The sequence below is a fragment of the Symphalangus syndactylus genome, chromosome 23, assembly GCF_028878055.3.
Source record: "Symphalangus syndactylus isolate Jambi chromosome 23, NHGRI_mSymSyn1-v2.1_pri, whole genome shotgun sequence".
Classification (NCBI taxonomy): domain Eukaryota; kingdom Metazoa; phylum Chordata; class Mammalia; order Primates; family Hylobatidae; genus Symphalangus; species Symphalangus syndactylus.
This window is the reverse complement of record NC_072445.2, coordinates 49,906,690-49,933,669: the sequence shown is the minus strand read 5'-3', so window position 1 is coordinate 49,933,669 and position 26,980 is coordinate 49,906,690. Positions and strand designations below refer to the sequence as shown.

General features: G+C 38.0%; 1 protein-coding gene across 8 annotated transcripts in view; it reads left to right on the top strand.

Moving 5' to 3' along the window:
- The window catches only part of CDKAL1 (CDK5 regulatory subunit associated protein 1 like 1), a 759,164-nt gene that overhangs the window by 453,108 nt on the left and 279,076 nt on the right, over positions 1-26,980 (top strand). For all 8 annotated transcript variants that reach the window (XM_063632136.1, XM_063632135.1, XM_063632137.1 and 5 more), the window contains one exon: positions 8,318-8,463. In XM_063632136.1, the coding sequence (XP_063488206.1) occupies positions 8,318-8,463 (146 nt within the window). The remainder of the gene's footprint in view (positions 1-8,317; positions 8,464-26,980) is intronic.

Sequence of the window (26,980 nt, the reverse complement as noted above, 5' to 3'; positions counted from 1 at the left end):
AGCAAGACCCTGTCTCTTAAAAAAAAAAAGTTTAAAATGGTAAATTGTATGTCTGTTTTACCACAACAAAACAATAAAAGTAGGAATTTTAAAAATATAATATCATTATCATTAATAGTCACATTCTGTTCATTTTAAGAGATTCTTAATTTTTTTAAGGAATTTTTATACTTTTCCCCCATCTTTTTTTTTCTTTCTTTTTTGTTTTTTTTTTTTGAAATACTCTATCACCCAGGCTGGAATGCAGTGGCGCAGTCTCGGCTCACTGCAACCTCCAACTCTTGGGCTCAAGTGATTCTCGTGCCTCAGCCTCCTGAATAGCTGGGATTACAGTCACGTGCGACCATAGTCAGCTAATATATATATATATTGTATTATTAGTAGAGATGGGGTTTCACCATTTTGGCCAGGCTGGTCTCAAACTCCTGACCTCAAGTGATGTGCCTGCCTCAGCCTCCCAAAGTGCTGGGATTACTGGTGTGAGCCACTTCATCCAGCCCACTTTTCTCCCATTTTTTGTCTCTGTTATAATTTTTCTAATAAGATCTTACATGTACCAGCTAATGTCTAGCAAGGCTATGCCATTAGAATGTTTGTGTTAGAGCCAGGAAATATGGGTGAAACTTGCTTTACCACCTTAGTCAAGCTAATAGAATTCAGAACATCTGAAATAGTTTTGCATGAAATGATATATTTAATAAATTCTAAATTCCCATGTTTTATTATTGAATTGAAATAAAGCTAGGCATGATGGGCACGGTTGCTGATACTTGTAATTCCAGCACTTTGGGAGGCTGAGGCAGGAGGATCACTTGAGTGCAGGAGTTCAAGCTCAGCGAGCCTGGACAACATAGTGAGACCCCATCTCTAGAAAAAATGTAAAAATTAGCCTGGCGTGGTAGCATGTGCTTGTCATCCCAGCTACTCAAGAGGCTGAGGTGGGAGGATCACTTGAGGCGAGGAGGTCAAGGCTGCAGTGAGCCATGATTGCACTTTTGCACTCCAGCCTGGGCAACAGAATGAGACTCTGTCTCAAAGAAAAAAAAAAAAAAAGAAAAGAAATAAATCCTTAGATATTACAATATGGTTAACACTTGAAACCAATAAGTGAAAGAAGCCAGTCACGAAACAAGTCACATATTATATGAGTCTATTTATATAAAATATCCAGAATAGGCAAATCTGTAGAGTTAGGAAGTAGACTAGTGGTTGCTTTAGAGCTAGGAGAAGGGTTCATGAAATGAGGGAAAATGGGAGTGGCTGCTAATGGGTACAGGGTTTGTTTTGGGGGAAGGAAAATGTTCTAAAATTAGATTGTGGTAATGGTTTTACAATCCCGTGAATGTACTAAAAAATGTTAATTGTATATTTTGAATGGATAAATTGGATGGTGTATGAATTATATCTCAAGCTATTTTAAAAATATTTAAAGGGAATGGGATAGTTTATCTTTTTTTGAAGGTTTTTTTTTCTTTAGCATATAACTTAAATGAGCTGAAAACAACAGAGCGGTGTGAAGTTTAGCATTTTGAACATGCATGTACTTCATAACAAAGCTGTCATCGGAGAGGACTTTCTGTTTGATCACTATCAGTGTGGATGTAAACGCATCTCAATGCAAGTGTCAACATATTCTTCACATAGTGATTGCACAGGGGCCATGCTAGTGTCATTCCAATTTTAGTATATGTGCTGCTGAGGTGAGCACATACTGAGTGATTTTGTTAAGCCATTAATACATATATTCAAAACTAGGTAGAATGTAATGATGAATTTGATGACTATAGGGCAATAAAAATGAAATTTAGCAGTTCTTTTAAAAATGTATCCATACATAGAACTGCTTTTTAAAATTAAGTCTGTTTTCATTGAATTTATTTTTTTCTTTATATTTTAAGTTCAGAGAAAAATAACAAACATTGAGATGATTATCACTTTGTAAGATGAGGATTCCATGGAATAGTACCAGATAGAAACACTGTTTTTTAATCTGGTTAGCCATTCTGCAGTTCCTACCTGTAAAATGGTTAATATCTATATTTTAAGCAGCCTTGATACATCAGCCCTTCCATTATAAATGACCCAATATTAAAACACGTACTTTTTCCATGCTCGCTGCTACCAGAGCTCCTCAGCTGCTCCCCCTCCCATGTGAGCACATACATGCCCACCAAATCTGCCCTTCAGCTCAGACTCACCCAGCTCAGAGCACTGAGCTGCTTATGACTGCCCTTCTTTCATCAGCCACAATTTGAGCTAAACGCTTCTTTTTCCCTTGGTAAACCTGAGTCCCTTCCCTTCACTTGTAAATTACTTTCATAAGAAAATGCATTGTGGGCTGGGTGCAGTAGCTCACGCCTGTAATCCCAGCACTTTGGGAGTCCAAGGCAGGGGGATCACCTGAGATCAGGAGTTTGAGACCAGCCTGGCCGATATGGTGAAACCCAGTCTCTACTAAAAATACCAAAATTAGCCAGGTACGGTGGCAGGCACCTGTAATCCCAGCTACTCAGAAGGCTGAGGCAAGAGAATTGCTTGAACCCAGGAGGTGGAGGCTGCAGTGAGCCCAGATTGTGCCTCTGCACTCCAGCCTGGGTGACAGAGTGAGATGAAAAGAAAAGAGAAAATGCATTGTGATTTCAGTCTCAAGCTTCAGCACACCTTTAGAAATACAGTCCATGATAGGGCTACCTTTATTTAAAGTGTCTTCATTGTTACAGGCATACCTCAGAGATACTGCAGGTTTGGTTCCAGACCTCTGCAAAATAGCAAATATCACCATAAAGCAAGTTACATGAATTTTTTGGTTTCCTAGTGTATGTAAAAGTTATGTTTATACTATATTATAGTCTAGTAAGTATACAATAGCATTATGTGTAAAAAATGTACATACCTTAATTTTAAAATACTTTATTGCTAAAAAATGAGCCTTCAGCGAGTTATTATCTTTTTGCTTGCGATGGGTCTTGCCAGGATGTTGATGGCTATGGACTCATCAGAGTGGTGATTGCTAAAGGTTAAGAAAGTAGCTGTGGCAGTGCAGCTTCCCTCAAAATTGGAGTCAACCCTGTCAAACTCTGCTTTATCAACTACATTTATATGATATCGTAAATACTTTGTTGTCATTTGAACAATCTTCACAGCATCTTCAACAGGAATACATTCCATCTCGAAACCACTTTCTTTGCTCATCCATAAGAAACAACTCATCATCTGTTCAAGTTTGATGATGAGATTGTAGCAATTCCATCCTATCTTCAGGCTCCACTTGTAATTCTAGTTGTTTTCCTGTTTCTACCACATCTGCACTTACTTCCTCCATTGAAGTCTTGAACCCCTCAAAGTTATCCATGAGGGTTGAAATCAATGTCTTCCAAACTCCTATTTATATTGATATTTTGTTCTCCTCCCATGAATCATGAATGTTCCTAACAGCATCTGGAATGACGAGTCCTTTCCAGAAGGCTTTAAATTTACTTTACCTAGATCCACCAGAGGAATCACTATGGCAGTTATAGCCTTACAAAAATGTATTTCTTATATAATGAACTTGAAAGCTGAAATTACTCCTTGGTCCATGTACTGCAGAATGGATGTTGTGTTAGCAGGCATGAAAACAACATTAATCTCTTTGTACATCCCCATCAGAGCTCTTAGATGACCAGGTGCATTGTCCATGAGCAGTAATATTTTGAAAGGAATCTTTTTTTCCTGAGCAGTAGGTCTCGACAGTGGGCTTAAAATATCCAGTAAACCATGCTGTCAACACATGTGCTCTCACCAGGCTTTGATGTTCCATTTATATAGTACAGACAGAGTCAATTTATCATAATTTTTGAGGGCCCTAGAATTTTCAAAATGGTAAATGAGAATTGGTTTCAACTTACAGTCACCAGTTGAATTATCCCCTAACAAGAGAGTCAGTCTTTCTGTCCTCTGAAGCTTTGAAGCAATGCTTCAAAGCCTTTTGTATTGACTTCTCTTCTCTAGCTATGAAAGTCCTAGATGCCGCCACTTTTTAATAGAAGGCTGTTTTGTCTGCGTTGAAAATCTGCAGTGTGCCATAGCCATCTTCATCAGTGATCTTAGCTAAGTCTTCTGGATAATTTGCTACAGCTTCTACTTCAGCACTTGCTTATTCACTTTGCACTTTCATGTTATGGAAACAGCGTTCCTTAAACCTCATGAACCAACCTCTTCTAGCTTCAAACGTCTTCTGCAGTCTCCTCACTTCAATCAGCCTTTATAGAATTGAAGAGAGTTAGGGCCTTGCTCTGGATTAGGTTTGTGCTTAAGGGAATGTTGTGGCTGGTTTGATCATCTATTGAGGCAACTGAAACTTTCTCCATATCAGCAATAAGGCTGTTTGACTTTCTTGTCATTCGTGCGTTCACTGGAGTAGCACTTGCGATTTCCTTCAAGAACTTTTCATTTGCATTCACGATTTGGCTGACTGGTGCAAGAGGCCTAGCTTTTAATGTGTCTCAGCTTTTGACATACCTTCCCCACTAAGGTTAATGCCTTCTAGCTTTTGATTTACAATGAGAAACATGGGACTTTTCCATCCACTTGAATATTTAAAAGCCTTCGTCAGGTTATTCATTGGCCTAATTTCAATATTGTTGTATCTCAGAGGATAGGGAGGCCCAAGATGGGAAGAGCCAATTGGAAGAGCAGTCAGAACACACACAACATTTATTGATTAAATTTGCCATCTCATATGGGCGTGGTTTGTGGCACCCCAAAATAATTACAAGAGTAACATCAAAGATCACTGATCACAGATCATCACAGCAGATATAGTAATAATTTAAAAAGTCGAAAATATTGCAGAATTACCAAAATGTGACACAGAGATACGAAGTGAGCACATGCTGTTGAAAAAATTTGCCAGTACACATGCTTGACACAGGGTTGCCACAAACCTTCAATTTGTAAGAAACACAATATTTGGGAAGCACAATAAAATGATGTATGCCTGTACTTATGTATATACCTATAGATTTACATACAATTATTCATTTGTTCCAAAAATTAAGGCAGGCTGATTAAATGCCTGTTTACCTACTTGAATATATGTTTGTTTACCTGGTTGAGCCAAACTGAAATATTACTAAATGAAAGTTTGTCTCCCTATTGAAATTACAATTTACACCCCTTTTTGTGTATGTTGATGTAGTTGTAACCCATATCTGTATTTAAATGTTTAGTGGTGTGCTTAGCACGGTATAAGCTATTGTAGAGATCCAGAGGGAAAGGTAAAATATAATTCCTGGCCTTGTAACATTCAGTTCTGGAGATTCATTATTGTATTGCCAGGAAGAGCTAAGTAAAACTTAGGTAACACCAGGAACAGGTTGCTGAGAAGTCATAAAGGAAGAAGTTTTTGAAAGGTGAAGAGAACACAAGTTGTCCTAAACTAAGTGCTGAGCAAGAAGAGGAATGGAAGAGAAAGCGAAACAAAAAATACCTACTTTGTCTCCTTGGGTACATTAATCTGTGTTAAGTCATGATTCTCTTAGTGGTAGAAACATGGACTTTAATTAAGGGGCAAGTGTATTTTTATTTTGTGTTCTAGCGGTATAAAGTTGCAAGGCCTGTAGTATGAAGCTAAAGATAATTGCTAGTGGGAAGGTTTATTTTGAGAACCATGGGGGTGGTGGGGGGAGGGGGAAACCACTACATTTATCCTACTTGTTTGCTATTAACATTTTAATTTGTAAATTGGCATACTGTAGCAGGGCAAAGTTTCATCTAGCGCAGTATCCTGTTTATAGTAGGAGACCACCCTGAGTGTTTCCAAGAGAAACTGCACCACCCTGTCTGGCCCGGGGTCATGTTTGCTGGTAAACCCCTTTCAAATGTATGTCATGCAAATGAGTACCAGTTATTTCTCCTTCACTTGCTAGTTAGGGAACTAGCTTATCAGAAAGCTGTTTTATTTATTGATAGGTTCCCTGTAATCCATAAAAAATTGTGGTACTGGGAACTTAAAATACTTACCAAAAGAAAAAAAATAAAAAATTAGATGATTTACTTATGGAGTGCTTACTCCATTAGCATATACTGGATTACCTTAATTTATTTTCACAATAGCCCAGTAGCCCTGTGAGGTGAATATTATCCTTCTCTCCATTTTATAGATGAGAAGAAGGTACACAGCCTGCGTGTGAAGTTTCATCTCACAAAGTGTATTACATGTCAAGATGTCATTTCTCACCACAATAGATGTGTCTAAAGCTGTGAGTGCTGCCACTTTAGAAACCAAAGATCTTTGTACAGTTATGTTTCTTAAATTTGGGGGGGATTTTGATGTTCAAGTGTGAAGAACCTGAAAGGCAGAGGATTCTAGCATAAGGCCAGCATATTTACTGTAGGATGCCTAATGTGAGTGTGGCTCTGCCTCGCCCAGCTCTAGGTGTGCAGTATGGCTACAAAGAGGCTGCTGAGGCCAGGCACGGTGGCTCACGCCTGTAATCCCAGCACTTTGAGAGGCCGAGGCAGGCGGATCACCTGAGGTCGGGAGTTCAAGACCAGCCTGGCCAACATGGCAAAACCCTGTCTCTACTAAAACCACAAAAATTAGCCGGGCGTGGTGGCACATGCCTGTAATCCCAGCTACTTGGGAGGCTGAGGCAGGAGAATCACTTGAACCCGGGAGGTGGAGGTTGCAGTGAGCTGAGATCGTGCCACTGCACTCCAGCCTGGGTGACAGGGCAAAATTCCATCTCAAAAAAAAAAAGAAAAAAAAAAGAGCCTACTGAATACCCAGCCCAGAAATGTAACAGTTTCATGAGAGTGTATCCAGCTGTTTTTCTACCAAATAAGAAATTCTTCAACTCCAATTCCAATTTAGTAGTCTATATGTAACAAGGTTAGAAAGGTGTAGATATAATTCCTGGTAGAGAAAGTGTGGATAAAGGATATCTATGAGTAATTTTATTTGATAATCTTAGTGAAAGGATTATTTTCAACAACCACTGCTAAGAAGGTGACTGATTTGAGTTCATCTCTGGGCTTCCCCTTTGGCTAAAATGCTAATGTTCACAGTCAATGAAAAGAAAATGGAGAAACACAGGGCATGGTTGATCCATATGCATGACTGACTCTTGAAGAACTAAGAGGTAACTGGATGGAATTAGCTGGCTCTTTGATTCCATAAGATCCTTCAAAATATTTTTTGAAGGATGAAATGAGGTAACAGATGTGAAAGTGCAACACTTTGAAAACTAAGAATCACTGGACACATGCAAGTTATTAATGAGCCGTTCCCTTTAGGACATTTTTATTCACTACTGGACTCTGAAAGGCCGTATGCGCCTGCTATCTCTTCTCACTTTTCTTTTTCTTTTTTTCTTTCTGTTTCTTTTCTTTTTTCTTTTTCTCTTTCTTTCCTTCCTTTCCTCCCTCTCTTTCAAATCGATGACCTGACAGCATGCAGCAGTGGAGAAGGGCCACATTAGTCATCTTACGTAATGCTTACATGAATGGTGACATTACACAACTTCATCTCTGTCACTCTTTCTTATTCACCCCCTTTGTGTCCTTGGAGGAATTTTTAAACACTCTGTGAGTTTTTAATGTTTTTCTCTTAAATGTATTCTCTTTCACTTGGCAAGATACGTTCTTCTTAATCTTCGTCTCTTCTTTCTCTTCTTTTTATGCATCTTCAGTATGAAAGTTAGTAGGTGCCCGGTGGTGAAGTGGCTGGCCTCACTGTCTGGTCATGTGCCTTTTGCGTAATAGATACTCAAAAAATATGTGACTGAAATTAAAAAAAAAAAAACAGGTGAGTTGTAGAGTTTTTTTCCTCTTTTTTTTAATACAAATATGTCATTTGTCTTGGCAATAATATTTGTATTAAAAAATGTGTTAACCTAAATTTGGAAACTTTCTCTATTCAAGTATAGGGGATTATGGGATCTCAAGTGTTTGCCTTAAATACTGATGTTTTTCCCACAAATGTAACAAGGCAGAATGTAAAACTCCTTGGAAGTGAAGTAGAAATGGTGTTTGTTTTGGAATCCTGAAAAATCTTTTTACTCTTTAGGCATTATATGACTTTATCTCTGTTTTGTCACCTAAGAGAAACAGAGAGCATGAGAAAATAATTGTTCTGTGGAATCCTCTGAAAGTGATATTGAATTCCCAAATCTCATCATAGAATATTGACAACTGATGTTCACTTTAAGAGCCTTGATGATTGGTCTGTTTTCAGCTAGTATGTTTATTTGCTTGCGTTTGTGGTGTTGATGTGAGGAAAACCATTCCACAATTTGTTAAAATGATTAGTGTTTTCTCCTTCCATTTTTTTAAGGAAATGGCAAAAATCCTTAATCACCCCAGAGTCTACGCTTTTCTGCACATACCAGTCCAATCTGCCTCCGACAGCGTACTCATGGAAATGAAAAGAGAATACTGTGTGGCTGACTTCAAAAGAGTAGTGGATTTTCTGAAAGAGAAGTAAGTCTGTTAGTACTTAAGAAAATAACCATTTCTTTTTTCTTTCAAAAGCTTGTGGCAAAAATGCACTTATTGCAGCCTTACAATTAAAGGTACAAGAGAGAAGGCGAGACTTTCGAAGCTTTCAAAGCCTTTAAGTCTCCTTGGCACCTTTGATGTGGTTTTTTCTTTCTCCTCAGTTTATATCTACCTTCCATCTGTACATGGCACGCCATTAATTTGTGTAAGATTGCCAGTCTTTTTAAGGTAATGTGAATTGTGATTATTTTTATACCTGACCTGGTGGATGAAAACTGCTTTAGCTTTGCTCTGTGTAAATCTCCTTTAATGTGGCTTTTTGAAGTTATGAGCTGGTTTTGACATGGACAGAGGCCAAATTGTGTCATTACAAAATAGATAATTTTCTACTAAACAGCATTTTTTGAAGAGTGTCTGGAATGTCTATGCTTTTACACACGAAGCCCTGCAGTTTGCTTAAAGAATTGTGATTTACAAGAAGGTTTGAGGATTCTACTTTTTAAAGTTCAAATTGCTATTGACCAAAATTAAGGCATATTTACACAATGTCAGACATGAATGATAATTTTGTTTCCACAGAAAATACTTTCAGCCCTTAATTATGTTCCTCAAAACCCTGCTCCTCATCATCACCAAACATTGACTGCCTTCTGTGATTACGCCAGGCAGGAAATGGAAGTGCTGGCCCAGGTCACACAGAGCCTTCTCAAGTCTACAACACTGTTCTCCCCTCTGGGGATATGTCATTTGTCTTGGCATATTTGTGGCCTGGGTCTTCCTACTTTTCATACATTTTTTCCATAGCCTTTTCCTTTGTTGTTTTTCTTAATTAAGATACAACTTTTTATTTCCATCGTCTTGTTTATAATTATGTACCTTTGTACTATGTCAGAGTACTGCATGGGTACGATTGCTTTATACAAATTGCAAGCAATTATTTTTTCCACCTTTAATTAGTCATTTATCCTAACTGCATATGATCATTTTAAAATCTTTTTTTTTCCTTTTTCTGTTCTTCTATACTTTTCCATTACTTATCTTTCTAAGTTTTTTTTTTAACCTCTAGGCATTCTTGATTATCCTAACCACCAAGAATAAAGCTACTTAGTGTACATTCAGACAAATACAGCTAATTGTCCAAATATTCAAATCAGTGCATAGAAGGTGTATTTGTTAAGTACTACAGCCTTCAAAGTGAAAAATGGAAAATAGATCTCTACCCTTGTTAATACTTTCAAAACTTGAACAGAACTGTGTTAGGCTAAAGAATATAGATGTTTATTTGTTTAAATATCTGCTGTTGGCCTATAGCCCTTTCTTGCCTTTCTTCTATTGCAGGCAAATATGTCTCATATAAGAGAGTTCTTTTGGGCACACTGGCACTGGTAAATGGAATATTTTCAAATTTTCAAGTCAGTTGTTGCACTTATGAAATTTCTTCCTTCTTTGCCTATTACAGCAGTAGCGAATAAAAACTTGATACTTGTTACACAATATTTTCCCAAGTATAGACATGCATCCCGGGTGCAGAATAGACTAGAACACTTTCCAGATAGTTTGTTGCTTTAATGTGATTAAATGAGGTTAAGGAATCAGCACCTCTCTTTTATCTTTATTTGGTTGAGGGCTGACTCAGTTGTTGGAGGAATTACTGTGGCTACTTAACTAGGCAACAATTTCACAACAAGTTATGTTGTTTTGGAGGTCTGTTAAATCTGTTCCATCTTGAACAGTTCCAACAGCCTCCATGAGCTATATAGAGGTAAAAAGATGATCATGTCAGGTATTAGGAAATAGTCGGTTGGATTTCTTTGGATCTGCGTCCTTTCTTTGGATTCTGAGTTATTGTGAGGCATCTATGTAGTTTTTCTAGAAGTATTCAACCAACTGGAGGATCCTAGAACCAACTGTGTTTCCCAGGGATCTCTAGTATTTCTAGCAATGAAAATATTAGACATACCTGGAGAAGATCTTGGAGATGCCTAGAGATCACACTCCATCCCATACCCACCCATATATAGTTTCAGTTTCAAGTGCCATGCATCAGTTGGATTGTAGAGTATGAGTCTAGTCAGTTAGCATCTCTGAGAGATTTTTAAATTAACTCTGTATTGTGTATATGCAGCAAGGGAAGAAGCAACCCTGGTATATAATTTCACATTTAGATTATAAGTAAGATATATTGGAAAACTGTAGTAGGCAGCCAATATGATATACTTGCTTATGTGTAGCAGTTGACTGAGAAAACTTCAGGTAACCTATTTTTTAAAAAAAAGAAATCAGATTATCACTGCCAATAAAGTGATCCTAGGCCCAGTGCGGTGGCTCATGCCTGGAATCCTAGTACATTGGGAGGCTGAGGCGGATGGATCTCCTGAGCTCAGGAGTTCAAGATCAGTTTGGGCAACATGGTGAAACCCCGTCTGTATCAAAAATACAAAAAATTAGCTGGTCATGTCAACTCGCATCTGTGATCCCAACTGCTTGGGAGGCTGAGGTGGGAGAACCGATTGAGCCTGGGAGGCGGAGGTTGCAGTGAGCCAAGATTACGCCACTATACTCCAGCCTGGGTGACAGAGTGAGACCCATCTCAAAAAATAAAATAAAAAAGTGATTCTTTCACAGTTTTAGACAGTTCATCAGAACCATAAAATTGTGTATTTTGTCTAGTCCATCTGTTGTGAAGAATAGTATAGACTTACTCCCATGAGGACAGTATAATCAGCTTTGCCATTTAGCGAAAAAGTTTTCCTATCCTCTTGGGGAAGTCCATCTACCTAGTGAGTAATTTCCAACTATTATGGATATTTAGAAATAGATGAAATATTTTAGACTAGGCACAGTGGCTCACACCTGTAATCCCAGCACTTTGGGAGGCCGAGGTAGGTGGATCACCTGAGGTCAGGAGTTCAAGACCAGCCTCGCCAACATGGTGAAACCGTCTTTATTAAAAAAAAAAATACACACACACACACACACACACACACACACACACACACAAATTTGCCAGGCATGGTGGCACGCGGCTGTAATCCCAGCTACTTGGGAGGCTGAGGCAGGAGAATCGCTTGAACTCGGGAGGCAGAAGTTGCAGTAAGCTGAGATCGTGCCACGGTGACAGAGTGAGACTCCATCTCAAAAAAAGAAAAAAGAAAGAAAAAAGAAATAAATGAAATATTTTAAATAGTTCTTATGTTTGACCTACCTTCCCCTATAAAAACTAGTATAGCTTTAGGCCAAATAGATTAGTGCTTATTTTGGAAACACCAAAGTTTCAGGGCTTTCTTTAGAGCCACTAGTCTGGATAACTGATCCAGCACAAAATTGTCTTGTCCAGCCTTTATTAAAATTCAACACAGTATTTTCACTCTTGGAGGGCTTAACACTATCATGTTGCCCTGATTTGTGCCTAACGCTCATTCATAAAATGATCCTGACTTAAAGTGGTATGTTTGGTGCTTTCCTTTTCTGTTTGCTTTTTAAATCCTTCCTAAATGGCGGCCCATTTCATTTACATCTCTTATTTCCCCTGAAGTCTTTGAAGCCTTTTTTGTAATGTGCCTTTAACAAATAAAAGTCTCTCTTTTTTCTCCAGCAGTGTGAGGCTTCTCAAATATTCGTGTTATGAGTTATGGACAAGGCATTTCCTGATCTGTTTCCTTAAAAAATCCATTTTTTAAGACAACCTACAGCATTTAAGATTGAAATCCAAACTATGGGAGTTTACCTGAAGCTGCAAGCTTTCAAACTGCTAATTCTGTGATATTGGTAGAGCCATGAAAGTGGAAGTGAAATCTTTTTAATTAATTTTCTTTACAGTTGAAAATGGCCCATGTTTTAGCTGGGAGCAGTGTAAGTTTACATATGAGCCAACTAAGCTGGTTCATTATTCTCTTCAGTTGTTTGAAAGTTGGCAGCCATCATCACAACAGCAGCTGGATACAAGATAACCTAGCAGTGTTGGCACATGTTGAGGCATATGGGAATTTATTAAATCATGCAACCTTTGCAAAGAAGAGCGTCTAAATGACTTAATATACTAATTTAAAACAGCTGGCCATGAGCAATCATATGACTTAAATTATTCTATTCAGATTTATTAATCCAATTGAACATTAACTGAGTAATTTGATGTTTTTATCTAAATGGATAAGATGATTTTTTGAAGTATAAAATGGGATTTGTAGGGTAGGGGAAGAAACTATATAGAACAAAGCAAGTGGTGCAATTCTGGTTTTAGAAATAATCTGTGTTTGGCTGGGTGCAGTGGCTCACACCTGTATTCCCAACACTTTGGGAGGCTGAAGTAGGAGGATCACTTGAGCCCAGGAGTTCCAGACCAGCCTGTGAGACCGTATCTCTACAAAAAAATAAAAATAAAAAACTAGCTGAGCACACTGGTGTGCACCTGTAGTCTCAACTACTAGGGAGGCTGAGGCAGGAGGATCACTTGAGCCTGGAAGTTGGAAGTTACAATGAGCTATGATCATGCTGCTGCACTCCAGCCTGTGTGACAGAGCGAGATCCTGTCTTTCAAAAAAAAAATTGTTTTTATATTTTAAAATATGTATCTTATATATTTTACTATCATTCATTGTCACATAACTGATGTTTCTGTTATCTTTTTAACTTATTACTGAGATGTTTTTTAAAGTATAAAACATGAATGATTCTTTTTTCTTTTTTCATGTGTTTTTGAGAGAGTTACTTCCCAATTCAATGATTTTTGTACTGCATTATGTTGGGGATGATATAACTAGGGTTCCCAGGGCCTTGAGGCATTAGACAATGACTTTAATTGGGCCTCTATGATTTGAGCAGCAGTGAATTTATAGTTACTCCCCAACATAAACCATGCATTAACATATATTCAAAAAATGACAACATGCAGAGTTCTTAAGCATATGTTTTAATGCTAAGTAAAAGAATCTTTAAGTCCTGAAGTTCACACATTAAAATGTGAAAGAAACATGTAAGAATAGCCTACGGATAGATATTTAGGAAATGAAACAGTTTATATGTTAAAAGACCTAACTGTTTAGACAGAGTATTTTGTTAGAAGTCCAGTAGCTTTTTAGTTTATGTTAACTAGACCTTAAATAGTTAACATCTCTATCTTTCTCACTTGGTAAATACAATTTGAATGAATTAATAAACAGTTTTGTTTTTACCTGCAAGTTGCATGGATCTAACGTTAAGTTGCATCTTACTGTGGCATCTCCATGTTGATTTTTAATCCCATGATATCGTTCATTTTAGAATTTGCCATTATCATTTCTTAATGTACTGTGCACTTCAGGGTTAATTTTCCTTGTTGCTTATTTAACCATTTTAGCACTGTGATATTTATTATTATTCCCCTAAGTTCACTATACCCAGAGATGCCCAGTGAAATGTCACAGCTAACAAGCAATGAGCACTCACGGGTAAAGGGGAATCTTTTGCAGGGCGAGGAGAGAACAAACTAGACGGGAAGTAGCAGACTTGCAGAGGAAGTTTCATTCTGTGATCTCTCCGCTGTATACTCATTCAGTGGAAGGGGCACAAGGGCATAAAGCCAGTATTACTTGGCTTTATGGCAGGATGATGGCTGTAAGTGAGTCATTGAGCTAACTTACATCATCCAGCCCATCCTATGACCTACTTTTCCAGTCTATCTGCAAAAAGGATGCTAAATTATTAACATCGTGAGTAATTTTTCTTTCCTGTCATTAGTCCTGGTCATTCATGTGTGCTTATTGGAACACAATCTGATAAAAGCTATGTTACGTTAAATTAGTATTTTATTCTGCCTTATTTATCTAGTTTTAGTCCTAGTGGCTTGGAAACATAAGTAGAATATTTGTCAGAAGAGAAGAAAAGAAATGCAAAAGAAAAAAAAAGAATGATTCAGCAAGGATTAGATAATTATATTGTCTTCCAGATGCATTCCCAGTTGTGTTTCTGTTCACTAAGTAACCACCTCCAAAATACTTTAGGCAAAATGCTTCCCTGAAAAATGTTTTCAGGCTTTATGTCATCATTTCTAGGATCTTTAGCTAAGTTGTTATTTTGGGTAGCACTAAGGTCTCATTCACTGTTTTTATCTTTGGCCAAATTTCTTTCTGAGGTAGTGAAGTTCTTTTCCCTTCTCTCCATTGCTACTTTTAGAACTTTTGTAATGAATAAATGTATATCATTGGATCAGTTATTTAGCAGAAAAACACATTTACTTTTTTTTCCTTCTCCAGTATGTTGTTATATTTAGAAGATTATATGCTAAATAGATTATGACACAATGTGCTAAATACCATAGGATTCTGGGACTACCCCAAATTCGATTCACTGGTTTGAAGGCAACTGTTACTTTATGTTGACTTGCTTTCCATTTCCTTGTAGCCTGGTCAAGAAAGGAACCTCATTTTTCCTAAACTTCATTCACTTTATATCCTTCCTTTACAATATGATTATGTTATTCCTTTCAGAAATCATCTTCTCTTAATCTCTTGTGCATTTTTCCTGCCTCAGTGGTATATCATAAATATAAAGGTCAAATCACATATACACGAAGTAGTAGAATAATAGCATTTTTCTTTTTTTGACAGAGTGCTTTCATATTCCACAGAGCTTGCATATTAACTCATTATGTTACAAAAACTTAGCAAAGTACATAGGGTTAGTATTTTTAATTTGCATTTTATAAAGCAAACGTCAGTGTTCAGAACGGTTAGAAAGATTTGTTGAGGCCAGGCATGGTGGCTCATGTCTGTAATCCCAGCACTTTCAGAGGCTGAGGCAGACAGATTGCTTGAGTTCAGGAGTTCAAGAACAGCCTGGACAACATAGCAAAACCCCATCTCTACAAAAAAATACAAAAAATTAGCCAGATGTGGTGGCACTCGCCTGTAGTCCCAGCTACTTGGGAGGCTGAGGTGGGAGGATCAGTTGAGCCTGGGAGGCAGAGGCTACCATGAGCCGAGATCACACCACTGCATTCCAGCCTGGGCAGCAGAGCAAGACCCTGTCTCAAAAAAAAAAAAAAAAAAAAGCCCACAGTGAATTAATGCATACTGGAACTATATACCCTCAGTTTCTATTATGGTTCTTTTTACCAGTTCCAATAGCGTGTATTAATTAAATGATTTATATTTTTATCGGTTATGTGTCTAGACTAGTAATAAATGCAATGGTAAGAATACCAATAATACTTAACATGATAATCATAATAAAACAATTATCTAATATTTTGGGGTGTTTACTTTTGTGCCAAGCACTACTGTTAAAGCATTGTATGTCTTAGGTTGTTTAATCCTCAAGGCCCAAAGATGTTAAGTAATTTGCCCAAAGTCATGCAGTTAGTGATAGAACCTTGATAGAATCCAGGCCAGGTGATTACCCAGCCAGTACTCTTATCCATAGTGTTGTACTGTTGGTCTAATCTAAGGCATTTTCCTCTAGCATTGGAGACAATAAAGTGGATTCAGCAAATATTGAGGGAGAAGAAATTTTCAATGTACACTTAGAAGAGAAGATGAGGAAGGCATGCATGGGTGTCAAGAGTAGCTCCTTGGTATCTTAAGTAAGGCATAGTAGAAAATGATGTAGTTAACCCAGATAGGGAAATGAGAAGGAGGAGGAGTTTAGATAGGAAAGATGAGTTTGATGTTAGACACGCTGAATTTGAAGTGACTCTCTGGAAAATCTAGGATAGAGCCCCCCTTAGGCTGTAGAAAATATGGGTCAGGAGCCAAAAAGAAAGATGAGGATCTAGAGATAAATGCTTGGGAGTAATCAGCATTTGAGTAGTAGATGAAGTTATAGGAAATGAGATCATCCAGAAGGAAAAATGGAAGGGTAAGAACAGAAGTCTAGGGAACACCAATATTTCAGTAATAATGGGAAAGGAAAAAGGATTCTGTGGCAGGTTAAAAAGGCAGGGTCAGGCCCGTGGAGGTGGAGACCCAGGAGGAGATAATACCACGGAAGCCAAGAGACAATACAGTTGTAGGAAAAGGAAGGGAAGAAGGGCCAAGTGTTATTGAGAGTTGCCTCTTATAAGCAAGCACTGGGCTGGGGGCTCTGGAGAGTATGAAAAAACAGAAGGTATTGTTAGATTGTTTTCTTTTCCAAATATCATGAGTATTCAGAAGCTATTGAGTTGTACTAATGTATAAAGTTAGAAATCTTCATGGTCCTTTTCTGACTGCAGCATCCCCAGTTCCTTGCACAGTGCTTGGTTTGTCCCCCACAACTCTGCACCGTATACATGGCAGGAAGGGACTCAAGAGTAAGAAGCAGGGATAATACATGTCTGTTGAATGAATGGCACTTAACTCTGGAACTAATAAGAGTAAGGCTTAGAGCAGTATTTCTTGGTCTGTTTTAATTAAAGTTCTCTTTCCATAGACAAGAAAATCCTCTTCTCTTTGCAGAAAAAGTGGTGCATTCCCTTTAATAGCACGTAATACTTTGCCGTCTTAGAGATTCTGTGTTCTGTGGACCCCTGCTGGCTGATAACTAACAATAATTCTTAGGCAATATTTATTGAGCCTATAATATGTTGAAATCAGTGTAGTTTACATGGTACTAAGTGGTTTACATGAATTAACTCATTTAATTCTCACAATGGCACATATTACATACAAAATCTTATCCCCATTTTAGGGTGAAGAAATTTAGGTACACAGAAGTTAAATAACTTGCCTGAAGTCACAGTGCTAATAATTGCCAGAGTTCAGATTCGAGCGCTAGCTTGTGGGTCTCCAAACTTTATTCATTGCTATTATAATTTCCAAGTAGGATAGTTTTTGGAAACAATAGGGATGATAATTAAAAATTGTACTACACTATTAAATAGAAAATGTTATATTATACATGCCATCTCCTGGACATTTGATACAACATTCTATAGTCAATATCTCCTCCTTTTTACCTTCACTCTCCATCCAGTCACTGGGTGAGGGGATCGATAAAGAAGCTGTGTTTGTTAAAACAGAATGACTATACGCTACAGCAGTCCCACTACTAGCTGTTTATCCAAAGGAAAGGAAATCAGTATCAGAGAGATAGCTGTTCCCCCATGTTTATTGCAGATAAACTATGCACGATAGCCAAGATAAGGAATCAGCCTAAATGTCCATCATCAGATGAATGGGTAAAGATATAGCACACACCAGAATACTATTCAACCATAAAAAGAGTGAAATTTTGTCATGGCAGCAACATGGATGGAACCAAAGGTCATTATGTTAACTGAAATAAACCAGGCACAGAAAGACAAATACCACGTGTTCTCACTCATATGCAGGAGCTAAAAAAGTTGATCTCATGGAGATGGAACATAGAATGATGCTTACCAGAGAGTGGAAAGGGAGGTAGGTGGTGATGAAGAGAGAATGGTTAAGGGGTACAAACACATAGATAGAAGGAATAAGTTCTAGTGTTTGGTAGCACAGTAGAGTGACTATAATTTAACAACAATTTATTGTATATTTCCAAATAGCTAGAAGAGAAGATTTGAAATGTTCCCAACACAGGCAATGATACATTTTGAGGAACAGATATCCTAAATACTCTAACTTGATCATTATGCATTGTGTGCATATATCAAAATATCACATATACCTTCCATAAATATGCATAATATTATGTATCAATTTTTATGTAAAATTTTTAGAAAATGAAGCTATGTTTGAATGTGACCATGAGGAGAAAAACTGCAAATAGAAGTAATGAGTGTTTTATCTGTAATAACATCTTTAATTATAAAACTGCAGAGTTTCTTAATGAAGTATGTGTACATGTTTTAAAATGAAATGCTAATGCCAGTGGTTGTTAACATGTTGTGAAGCTGTTACCCATTCTAAACTACATTTCAAAAACTTTTAAGTCCTCATGTCTTCCTCCTACTTATCTTTCTTTCTTAAAGCCAAGTATATTAAATCTCTAGCTTAAACTCCTGCCCATAAGCACCCTGTGTTCCTAACCACAGATCCATTTCATCACTTGCTGCAGGCACAAGGAGAAAGAGTCAATGATGGGTCACTGTTGCCTCCTTATACTCCTCCTTTATCATCATTCTCACGTTCACTGAGCCCTCATTATGTGAATGGGCCACTCTAGGACCTTATATACCTACTGAAAATCAGGAAGAAATCAAGGGGGCGTGTACAGTATGTGTACTTTTGAATGTTCTACTTGACTTTGCAGTAATATCAAAAAAGTGCCCTAATTAAGTCCTCAGAAAAAATGAGAAAAAGAAGACTGGGTAATGTAACCTATAATTTTTTTAAAAGGCTGAATCTCAAATTATTAAGATCTGACCAGGGCTGGGCGCAATGGTTCACACCTGTAATCCCAGCACTTTGGGAGGCCGAGGTGGGCAGATCATGAGGTCCAGAGATCGAGACCATCCTGGCTAACACGATGAACCCTGTCTCTACTAAAAATACAAAAAATTAGCCGGGCGTGGTGGCAGGCACCTGTAGTTCCAGCTACTTGGGAGGCTAAGGCAGGAGAATGGCGTGAACCCAGGAGGCGGAGCTTGCAGTGAGCCAAGACCGCGGCACTGCACTCCAGCCTGGGCAACAGAGTGAGACTCCATCTCAAAAAAAAAAAAAAAAAAAAAAAAAAAAGCCAGGCACAGTGGCTCACGCCTGTAATCCCAGCACTTCGGGAGGCCGAGGCAGGTGGATCATGAGGTCAGGAGATCGAGACCATCCTGGCTAACACGGTGAAACCCCGTCTCTACTAAAAATACAAAAAATTAGCTGGGCATGGTGGCGGGCGCCTGTAGTCCCAGCTACTCGGGAGGCTGAGGCAGGAGAATGGCGTGAACCCGGGAGGCGGAGCTTGCAGTGAGCCGAGATCACACCACTGCACTCCAGCCTGGGTGATAGAGCAAGCCTCCATCTCAAAAAAAAAAAAAAAAATCTGACCAATTTGAATTCTGGAAATAAGATCAAAATGTCCCTATGAATTAACATTAATTTCAAAAGAGACTAAATTTTGCATTTATTCTACTAGTATTTATTGGTTATAGACCATGTGTCCGGCACTTGTTAGGTATAGAATATTAAGAGATTAGTAAAACTTGATAACTGTCTTTTAGGGATGGATATTCTTAAGTTGTGGTTAATATTAGGTAGATGTTTATAAGCCAGAATGTTTAGTAAGTATGGTAAAACCCCAGTGTTAAATCCAGTATGCAAGGAACATAAATGTTTATTATTATAGGCTTTTTATGGATGAGAAAGAAATACTGAATTTACAGGTCTTACATGAAAATCGATCCCCTTTCTTCACCCAATTATGCTTTGTAGGTTTCATTTTATCTGTGGTATAATTAAATCTACCAGTATAAAGAAAGGTTTTTAAACTAGGTTACGTACACACATGCACACGTTTGCATGCATATATATTTATGTATATAAAAGTTGTAGTTTGATTCATCTGCAAGCGACAGAAAAAATATGGCATAAAAAAATAAAAGCTTATTTCTCAGTCATGTAAATGAAGTCCAGAGCCAGATGATGGAACTCTGTAAGGCTCCAGCATGTCAGAGATGCAGGATTGAACTTTCCTCTCATGGTCAAAGATGGCTACTTAATCTCCAGCCATCACATCTTCATTCCAGACAGTAGGAAGGCAGGGGGCAAACAAGAGTGCATGTTTCTTCCCTTTTAATACTTCCCGAAAGTCATACCCATCACTTTTGATTATGTCAAATTGTCAGAACTTAGTCATATGACCACACTTACCTGCAAGAGAGGCTAAGAAAATTTAGTGTTTAGTTTGAATTTTTTGTCCCCCTTTAAAGAGTCTCTTGGAAAGAAGGGGAGATGAAATAGTGGGGAGCAATTAGCAGTCTTTGCCACAGTCACCATTTGTCCACTCTTCTTGCTACATACAGAACTTACTCTAAGAAAGACAGCCCCAGTCCCATCTAGTTACCCTGTCCTCTTATAAGTACATGATCGCTGGGTGATGCTCTGTCCTTTTCAGGAAGTCCAGGTGTGGCTTTCCGTGGGCTGATGGATATAAGCTAAAAAGCAACCTAACATTCCCAGTATAAAATAGAATGGAAATAAGAAAATATTTAAAGCTCCCATTTGAAAAATGGGAGAATAAGAAACACATGGGTTTTCAATAGGAATTATTAAGCTTTGCTTTGTGGAAGTCCTGGACCCTTTCTGTGCAAGCACTGAAGGACGGTCTTTAGTACCCCATCTGATGGCCCCTGGCTTTCCTCTGTGAGCGATATGCCTTAGTCCTTTGTCCTCTGTTGCTCCTGTCTTCTGTGCCCATATTTGAGGTAGCATTAGGGTGAATGCTCTTCTGAGTGGGTTCTAACATCTCCTTCTCGTACCAGCATGAGCCCTGGCAATTGCATTAGAGGTTGTACGGTAGCGGGCTGTGCAGACCATCCTGCATTTTTGGCAGTCCAAGTCCCTCACAAACTTAGTAGCCTTCTAGTCTGTTTCTTGTCAGTTCCATGAACAACTATAGGCAAAGGTCTTAACTGGACATAGTTTTGAACCTAAAGACTCTGTCTTTTATTTACTGGCCTCTGTCCTTCTTCCCTACTCTGAACTTACTGATGACTCCTTTGAGGTCATCTGAAGCACTCTTAATCCCGTCTCTGCCAAGAAACTCAGCTCTTATAGGGGCACCAATCTTCTGAGGTGGCTATGATACTGTAGCCAATGCTTGTAATTGTTATGCTTGGCTTTTTCAGACCTGCAAGCATCAAAATCACAGGACCCTCAGTCAAATGTAATTCTAATCCACAAGGAGAGTGGTTTTCTTAGCAAAGCTGTTTCCTCTCTCTCACTTTTCTCTTTTTCTTTCTTTCTTTCTTTCTTTCTTTCTTTCTTTCTTTCTTTCTTTCTATCTTTCTTTCTTTTCTTTCTTTCCAGGTATAAGTCCATCTTATTTCTTTTTTTAAATTTTTTACTTTTAAGTAAATTTATATGGGTGCATAGTAAATGTGTATATTTATGGGTGCGTGAGATACTTTAGGCATACACTGCATAATAATCACAGAGTAAGCGAGGTGTCTGTCACCTCAAGTAATTTATCATTTCAGCAAAGCTGCTTTTTTACTCAGCTTGCAACCGGCTAGCCCTAGTCTGAGTTCCCTGTTACTAAGAGCAGTAAGAAGGAGCCAGCTATATTCAACATTCTGAATTTTTTGTAATATCTCTATAGCTATAGACTAAATTAACATTTGGACTGTCTTCCAAGGTTCAGCAGGGGACAATGTGACCAGATATTTTGCTAACATAACATTAATTAGTTTTCCAGCCTGCAATATGAGTCATTGCTGCCCAAAATGTGACAAACGAGTATCACACTTTTAGGTTCTGTCACATATAGTATCCCACTTTGATTGGATTGGTTTGGGCTGTCAATGACCAAAAACATAAAACAGTGTCTCAAACAAGATAGATAGATACCACTTTCTCACATTAAAAGAGAAAAGAAAAGCTTAAGATGCTTAAGATGTAGCAATCTTGTGCTGGTGGACAGTCCACAGCATCAGTGACTCAGGATTCTGTCCTGTTGCTCAGCTGTCCTCTGTCTCATGGTCCATGATGACTGCTGAAAATTCAACCACCACGTCTGCATTCCAGCCAGGAAGAAGGAGAAAGAGTTAAAGAAGTGTGTGCCCCACCCTGCCTTGAAGGTTACTGTCTTTGAAATTGTACATGACACTTCCACTTATATCTCATTGATTAGAACATAACTTTCCCTAGCTGTAAGGAAAACTAGAAAATAACACATTTCTTCTGGACATCCATGTATCTAGCTCAAAATCCATTTATATGGGAGATGAAAGGAATGGATATGAAGAGGCCACTGAAAATCTCTACCACAATAGATACATCTAAAAAGTTCTCGGGCTGGGTGTGGTGGCTCACACCTGTAATCCCAGCACTTTGGGAGGCCGAGGCAGGTGGATCACGAGGTCAGGAGATCGAGACCATCCTGGCCGTCATGGTGAACCCCGTCTCTACTAAAAATGCAAACAAACAAACAAAAAAATTAACTGGGCATGGCAGTGGGTGCCTGTAGTCCCGGCTACTCAGGAGGCTGAGGCAAGAGAATGGCGTGAATCCGGGAGGCGGAGCTTGCAGTGAGCCGAGATCACGCCACTGCACTTCAGCCTGGGCGACAGAGCAAGACTCCGTCTCATAAAAAAAAAAAAAAAAAAAAAGTTCTCATGTTGTAGGGTAATAACTTCCCCTAGAAATAACTGAATTGTTTTTTATCATATCTCTAAGTATCTAATTAGGTTGTCTTGAGTGTCAATACCGAATTTTGCATATGGCTCAATATTTGGTTTTTGTTCTCATATGGTGACAAAGTTTTCATTTTTTAAAAATTCATATCTCCTATTTTAATCTCACAAATTAAACAATATTTTGAAGATTATCAGCTGTCTATGTTGAGTGACTATCAGAAAATTTCATTTGATGCAAGACTTAAAGAAATTCAACTGCTAGAGGTTTTTTTCTAATATCAAACAGGAATTAGTGTTATTTCTCTTTTTTCACATTCTAGATTTCCTTATTGTAGTATGTACGCAGCAATTGCCTCAGCCTCATGGTGTGTCCCTTTTGTGATTCTATACCATCTTTCTCCCACTGCATCTATTAACAATCCCAGGTGTCCAGTACAGGTGTCCAGTACATTGGAGTTAGCCTGCTGCCGGAATTACTGAATAATTTCTTGTCAGAACAAAAGAGATGGAGAGGAGAAAATAAAATTTTTCTATTTTCTTTGTTTTCAACCCAGTGTTTCCTCTAATTTGTATGAGGTTACTTATGTGATCTGCTTTAGTCAATTTTGATCAATTAAATCAGTGTTTTTTTGTTAGTAGCCTTTAAAGAAGTAAACAGATTTCTTTTTCCTCAATTATTATTTAGAGCAAATTGCTTTTAGTCTAACCATGTAAATAAGACCAAGCATCGACTTTCTTATAGAAAATACTCTTTTAATTCAACTGTCCAACAGTGATTCTTTTCCCTGTACTTTCTCCTAATTTACTATGATTCAATCTTTTAATTGTACATTGGCAAAACACATTATTCTTTTTGAGTTTTTTTCTTGAAAAAAATTATTTCATTGTCCAGTTTGTTTTGACTCTTATCAACAATTCTGCTAATTGGGTTTCTTTCTTTTTCCCCTTTTAAATAATTTGTACTTTCAAGAATCGTGATAGCCGGGTGCGGTGGCTCACACCTGTAATCCCAGGACTTTGGGATGCCGAGGCAGGTGGATGACTTGAGATCAGGAGTTCGAGACCAGCCTGGCCAACATGACGAAACTGCATCTCTACTAAAAATACAAAAATTAGCTGGGTGTGGTGGTGCGCGCCTATAATCCCAGCTACTCAGGAGGCTGACTCATGAGAATCACTTGGACCCAGGAGATGGAGGCTGCAGTGAGCTGAGATTGTGCCACTGAACTTCAGCCTGGGTGACACAGCAAGACTCTGACTCAAAGAAACAAAAAAATAAGAATCATGATACCATTCAGTTTTTGGAGAATGTTTTTCTACTTACAAAAAAAGCCAGGTTCCATCTTAACTTTTATAGTGTAATCCCCCACATTAATATGTTCACTGCCTTCAAATAATAATTCTATAATTACTAATATTTATTGAACACTTAAAATATATGAGTCACATATATATATATATATATATATGACCCATTTAATTATTACAACAATTCTATGAAAAAGAATCCCACTGAACCCCCTTGATGTCTACCTTTTATACATGAGGAAAGTGAAGCACAGAGAGCTTGAAGTTAGGTAGAAGAATTGGAACCCAGGTTGCCGAGTTCCAGAGCTGGTGCTTTTTACCTATTGCACTTCACTCTTCCTCATTGCCCACCCCACTGAAGAGTGACCTACCTCCCCACACCGCTTGCTGTCTCCACCTTCCCTACCTTCCATCAACTCCGTGATCCTCTGTAATCTGGTTTCTGCTTACTCTGTTTTATTGTATCTGCTCTTGTTAAATTTCTAATTGTGGACTCTGGCAGGCAGTCTTTCATCCTTATTTTTTCACTTTCTTATGTTGACCACCCCCTCCTCCTTGAATCAATTCATTTCAGTCAATCAGTTCTGTCCCCACACCTTCCATCCATCCATCCATCCATCCATCCATCCATCCATCCATCTTACTTCAGTGTTCCTCAGGCACACATCCAAACAACCACATCAGAAACTTTTTTTGGACTTTCTTCTTACCTTCTCCCACCCAGTCTACTCTGGCACCAGGTCCCCTCAATGTGTCTTCCAAATGACTCATGTCTAACTTCTTCATGCCCACCATCACTGGCTCTTTGAGCAAGTATAGGTGGGACATTCTCTTGAATTGTGTTATCTCCCAAATCTCTTTCATAACTCTAGCCTCACTCCTTCCAATCCACCCTTCACTTTATTGCCGGAAATTTTCTTTCTAAAATAGAAACCTTGTATTTCTTTGATCAAAATTCTTTCATAGCTCCCCATTGCCTTACAGTATAAGGAACAGTAACAACAGCAGTTATACCATTACCACTCACTGATTTGTTCTACATGCCAGGAATTATGCAAAGTATTTTACATAGGTAATCTCCTTATAGATTATCTCTCCATTATGGCACATACCACATTGCTCTGTTTGATTGTATGCATGTGTCCTCTCCTACAGACTCCCCCATGTAACATAAGGAGTATTTTTGTGTGTATGTTTTCAATGCCTGAAACAAACCCATTAAATCTTTGTTGAATGAAGGGTTTCTTTTGTTGGTGTTATAAGCAACTAATTTATGTTTGTATGATGTGGAGACTTCAGAATCTTGTAGTAGAAGCAAATAGAACCCCTCAGGAAGGTATAGCAAAGGCTGAGCTGGCTTGGGCAGAATACTAGTTCTGGGTCAAGGGAAGCAAACATCCTGTTACCCAGAACAGCCGCCTCTTCTAAGTCTTTACAACCTCATCATCACCTAATTGTAGCAGTATTTGGGGAATGGGTGAAGAAGATGACTATCTCTAGGGTTTGGTTCAGTGCATACAGCCTGCTACTGGAAGTTTCATACCTGTGTGCACCATATAGTTTAAGGCAAAATAACTGTATTCTGTAGTAAATAGACTTGAAATATGTATTGCCTTCCTAGCTCTGGATTGTGTAATTCTTTACGGCTGACTCCGTATGGCTGACTCCGTACACTAAATGGCAGTGATTTCATTGTTATTATTATTATAAAATGGCTTGTTCTTCCAAGCTATTATGTATTTCTTAAATGATTAACCTTTACACAGCATTGGTATCCCATGTTTAGCAATAAAAATTGTTCTTAATTTTCTTTCTTGGGTTTAATTTAATTTCTTATACATTAAAATATATAAAATTTAATTTAATTCCTCCATTTCTGAGATGTTTTAAAGGGTGTTAGCTGAGGTTACTAACACTTTTAGGTCGTGTTACCAATAGGAATTTGACATTTATATGAATAAAAATAATACCAAGTGTTACAAAAACTAATATAGAATTGCAAGGGCTATCAACCTCTATGCTTGAGGCCATAAATTGATTGCCAGCAGGGGTCAATCAGGAGGCTCTGTATTCTCTGTACAGTCTCCCTGGGGTAAACCATTGCAGTATTTGGTGTACCAGCAGAAAGGGCAGTGTGAATTTACACCTTCCTCAAAACAAATTGCTGAAATATTCACCTCTTACCAGAGGTGTGGACTCATAGTGCTTCTTATTTAATACCTAACAATAGAGTCCAAGGTTATTTTTCCAGAAATAATGTCAAGCCACGGAAAATAAATGTAATAATTTTCTTAAATGTATGCAGTCAGGCTTTGTTTGGTCCACTCTGGTATGCTTATAGAGAGGGTCTTATTTCTGGTTTTTGTGCAGGAGCTCCTGTGAAAATGAACTAATTGGGTGCTAATTTACCTAAAACAGAGTGCTAATACCGAAGTTGATTTTTAAAGTACAAATGTGTATATGTTGCTATTTTCACTGATGTCTATTTATTTCATGTCACCTTATTGGAAAGTATTCTTATTAAAATGAAATTCCTTTAAGTTTGGAATAAGCTTCTGCCTGAGTAATGGAAATTATAATGAGATATAAAATTGAAGCATTGCATACCCTGTTGCAAATATTATGACATTGGATACTGTTGATAAAATTAACTATTTTAGATCAGAACAAACCTTTATTGGCCTAAAATTGAATAACACAAGTTTTTACGTTATTATTTGTTTTCTGTCATTACGTGTATGATTTTTTTGTTGTAGTGTTTTTCTGTGTGAAGGTAGGTTGTGACTCTTTTTGTTCTCCACTTCCTCACAGGCTGTTTAAATGAAGTTGTATCCTATAAAGTAGGAGTTTTTTCCTCGTGATGAAAGGGAGGATATACATGGCCCACCTCGTTTTACCTCCTTCGCTCTGTCGTCTGTCATAGTCCTCATTTGTTATTTATTTAATTATTTAGAGACAGAGTCTCGC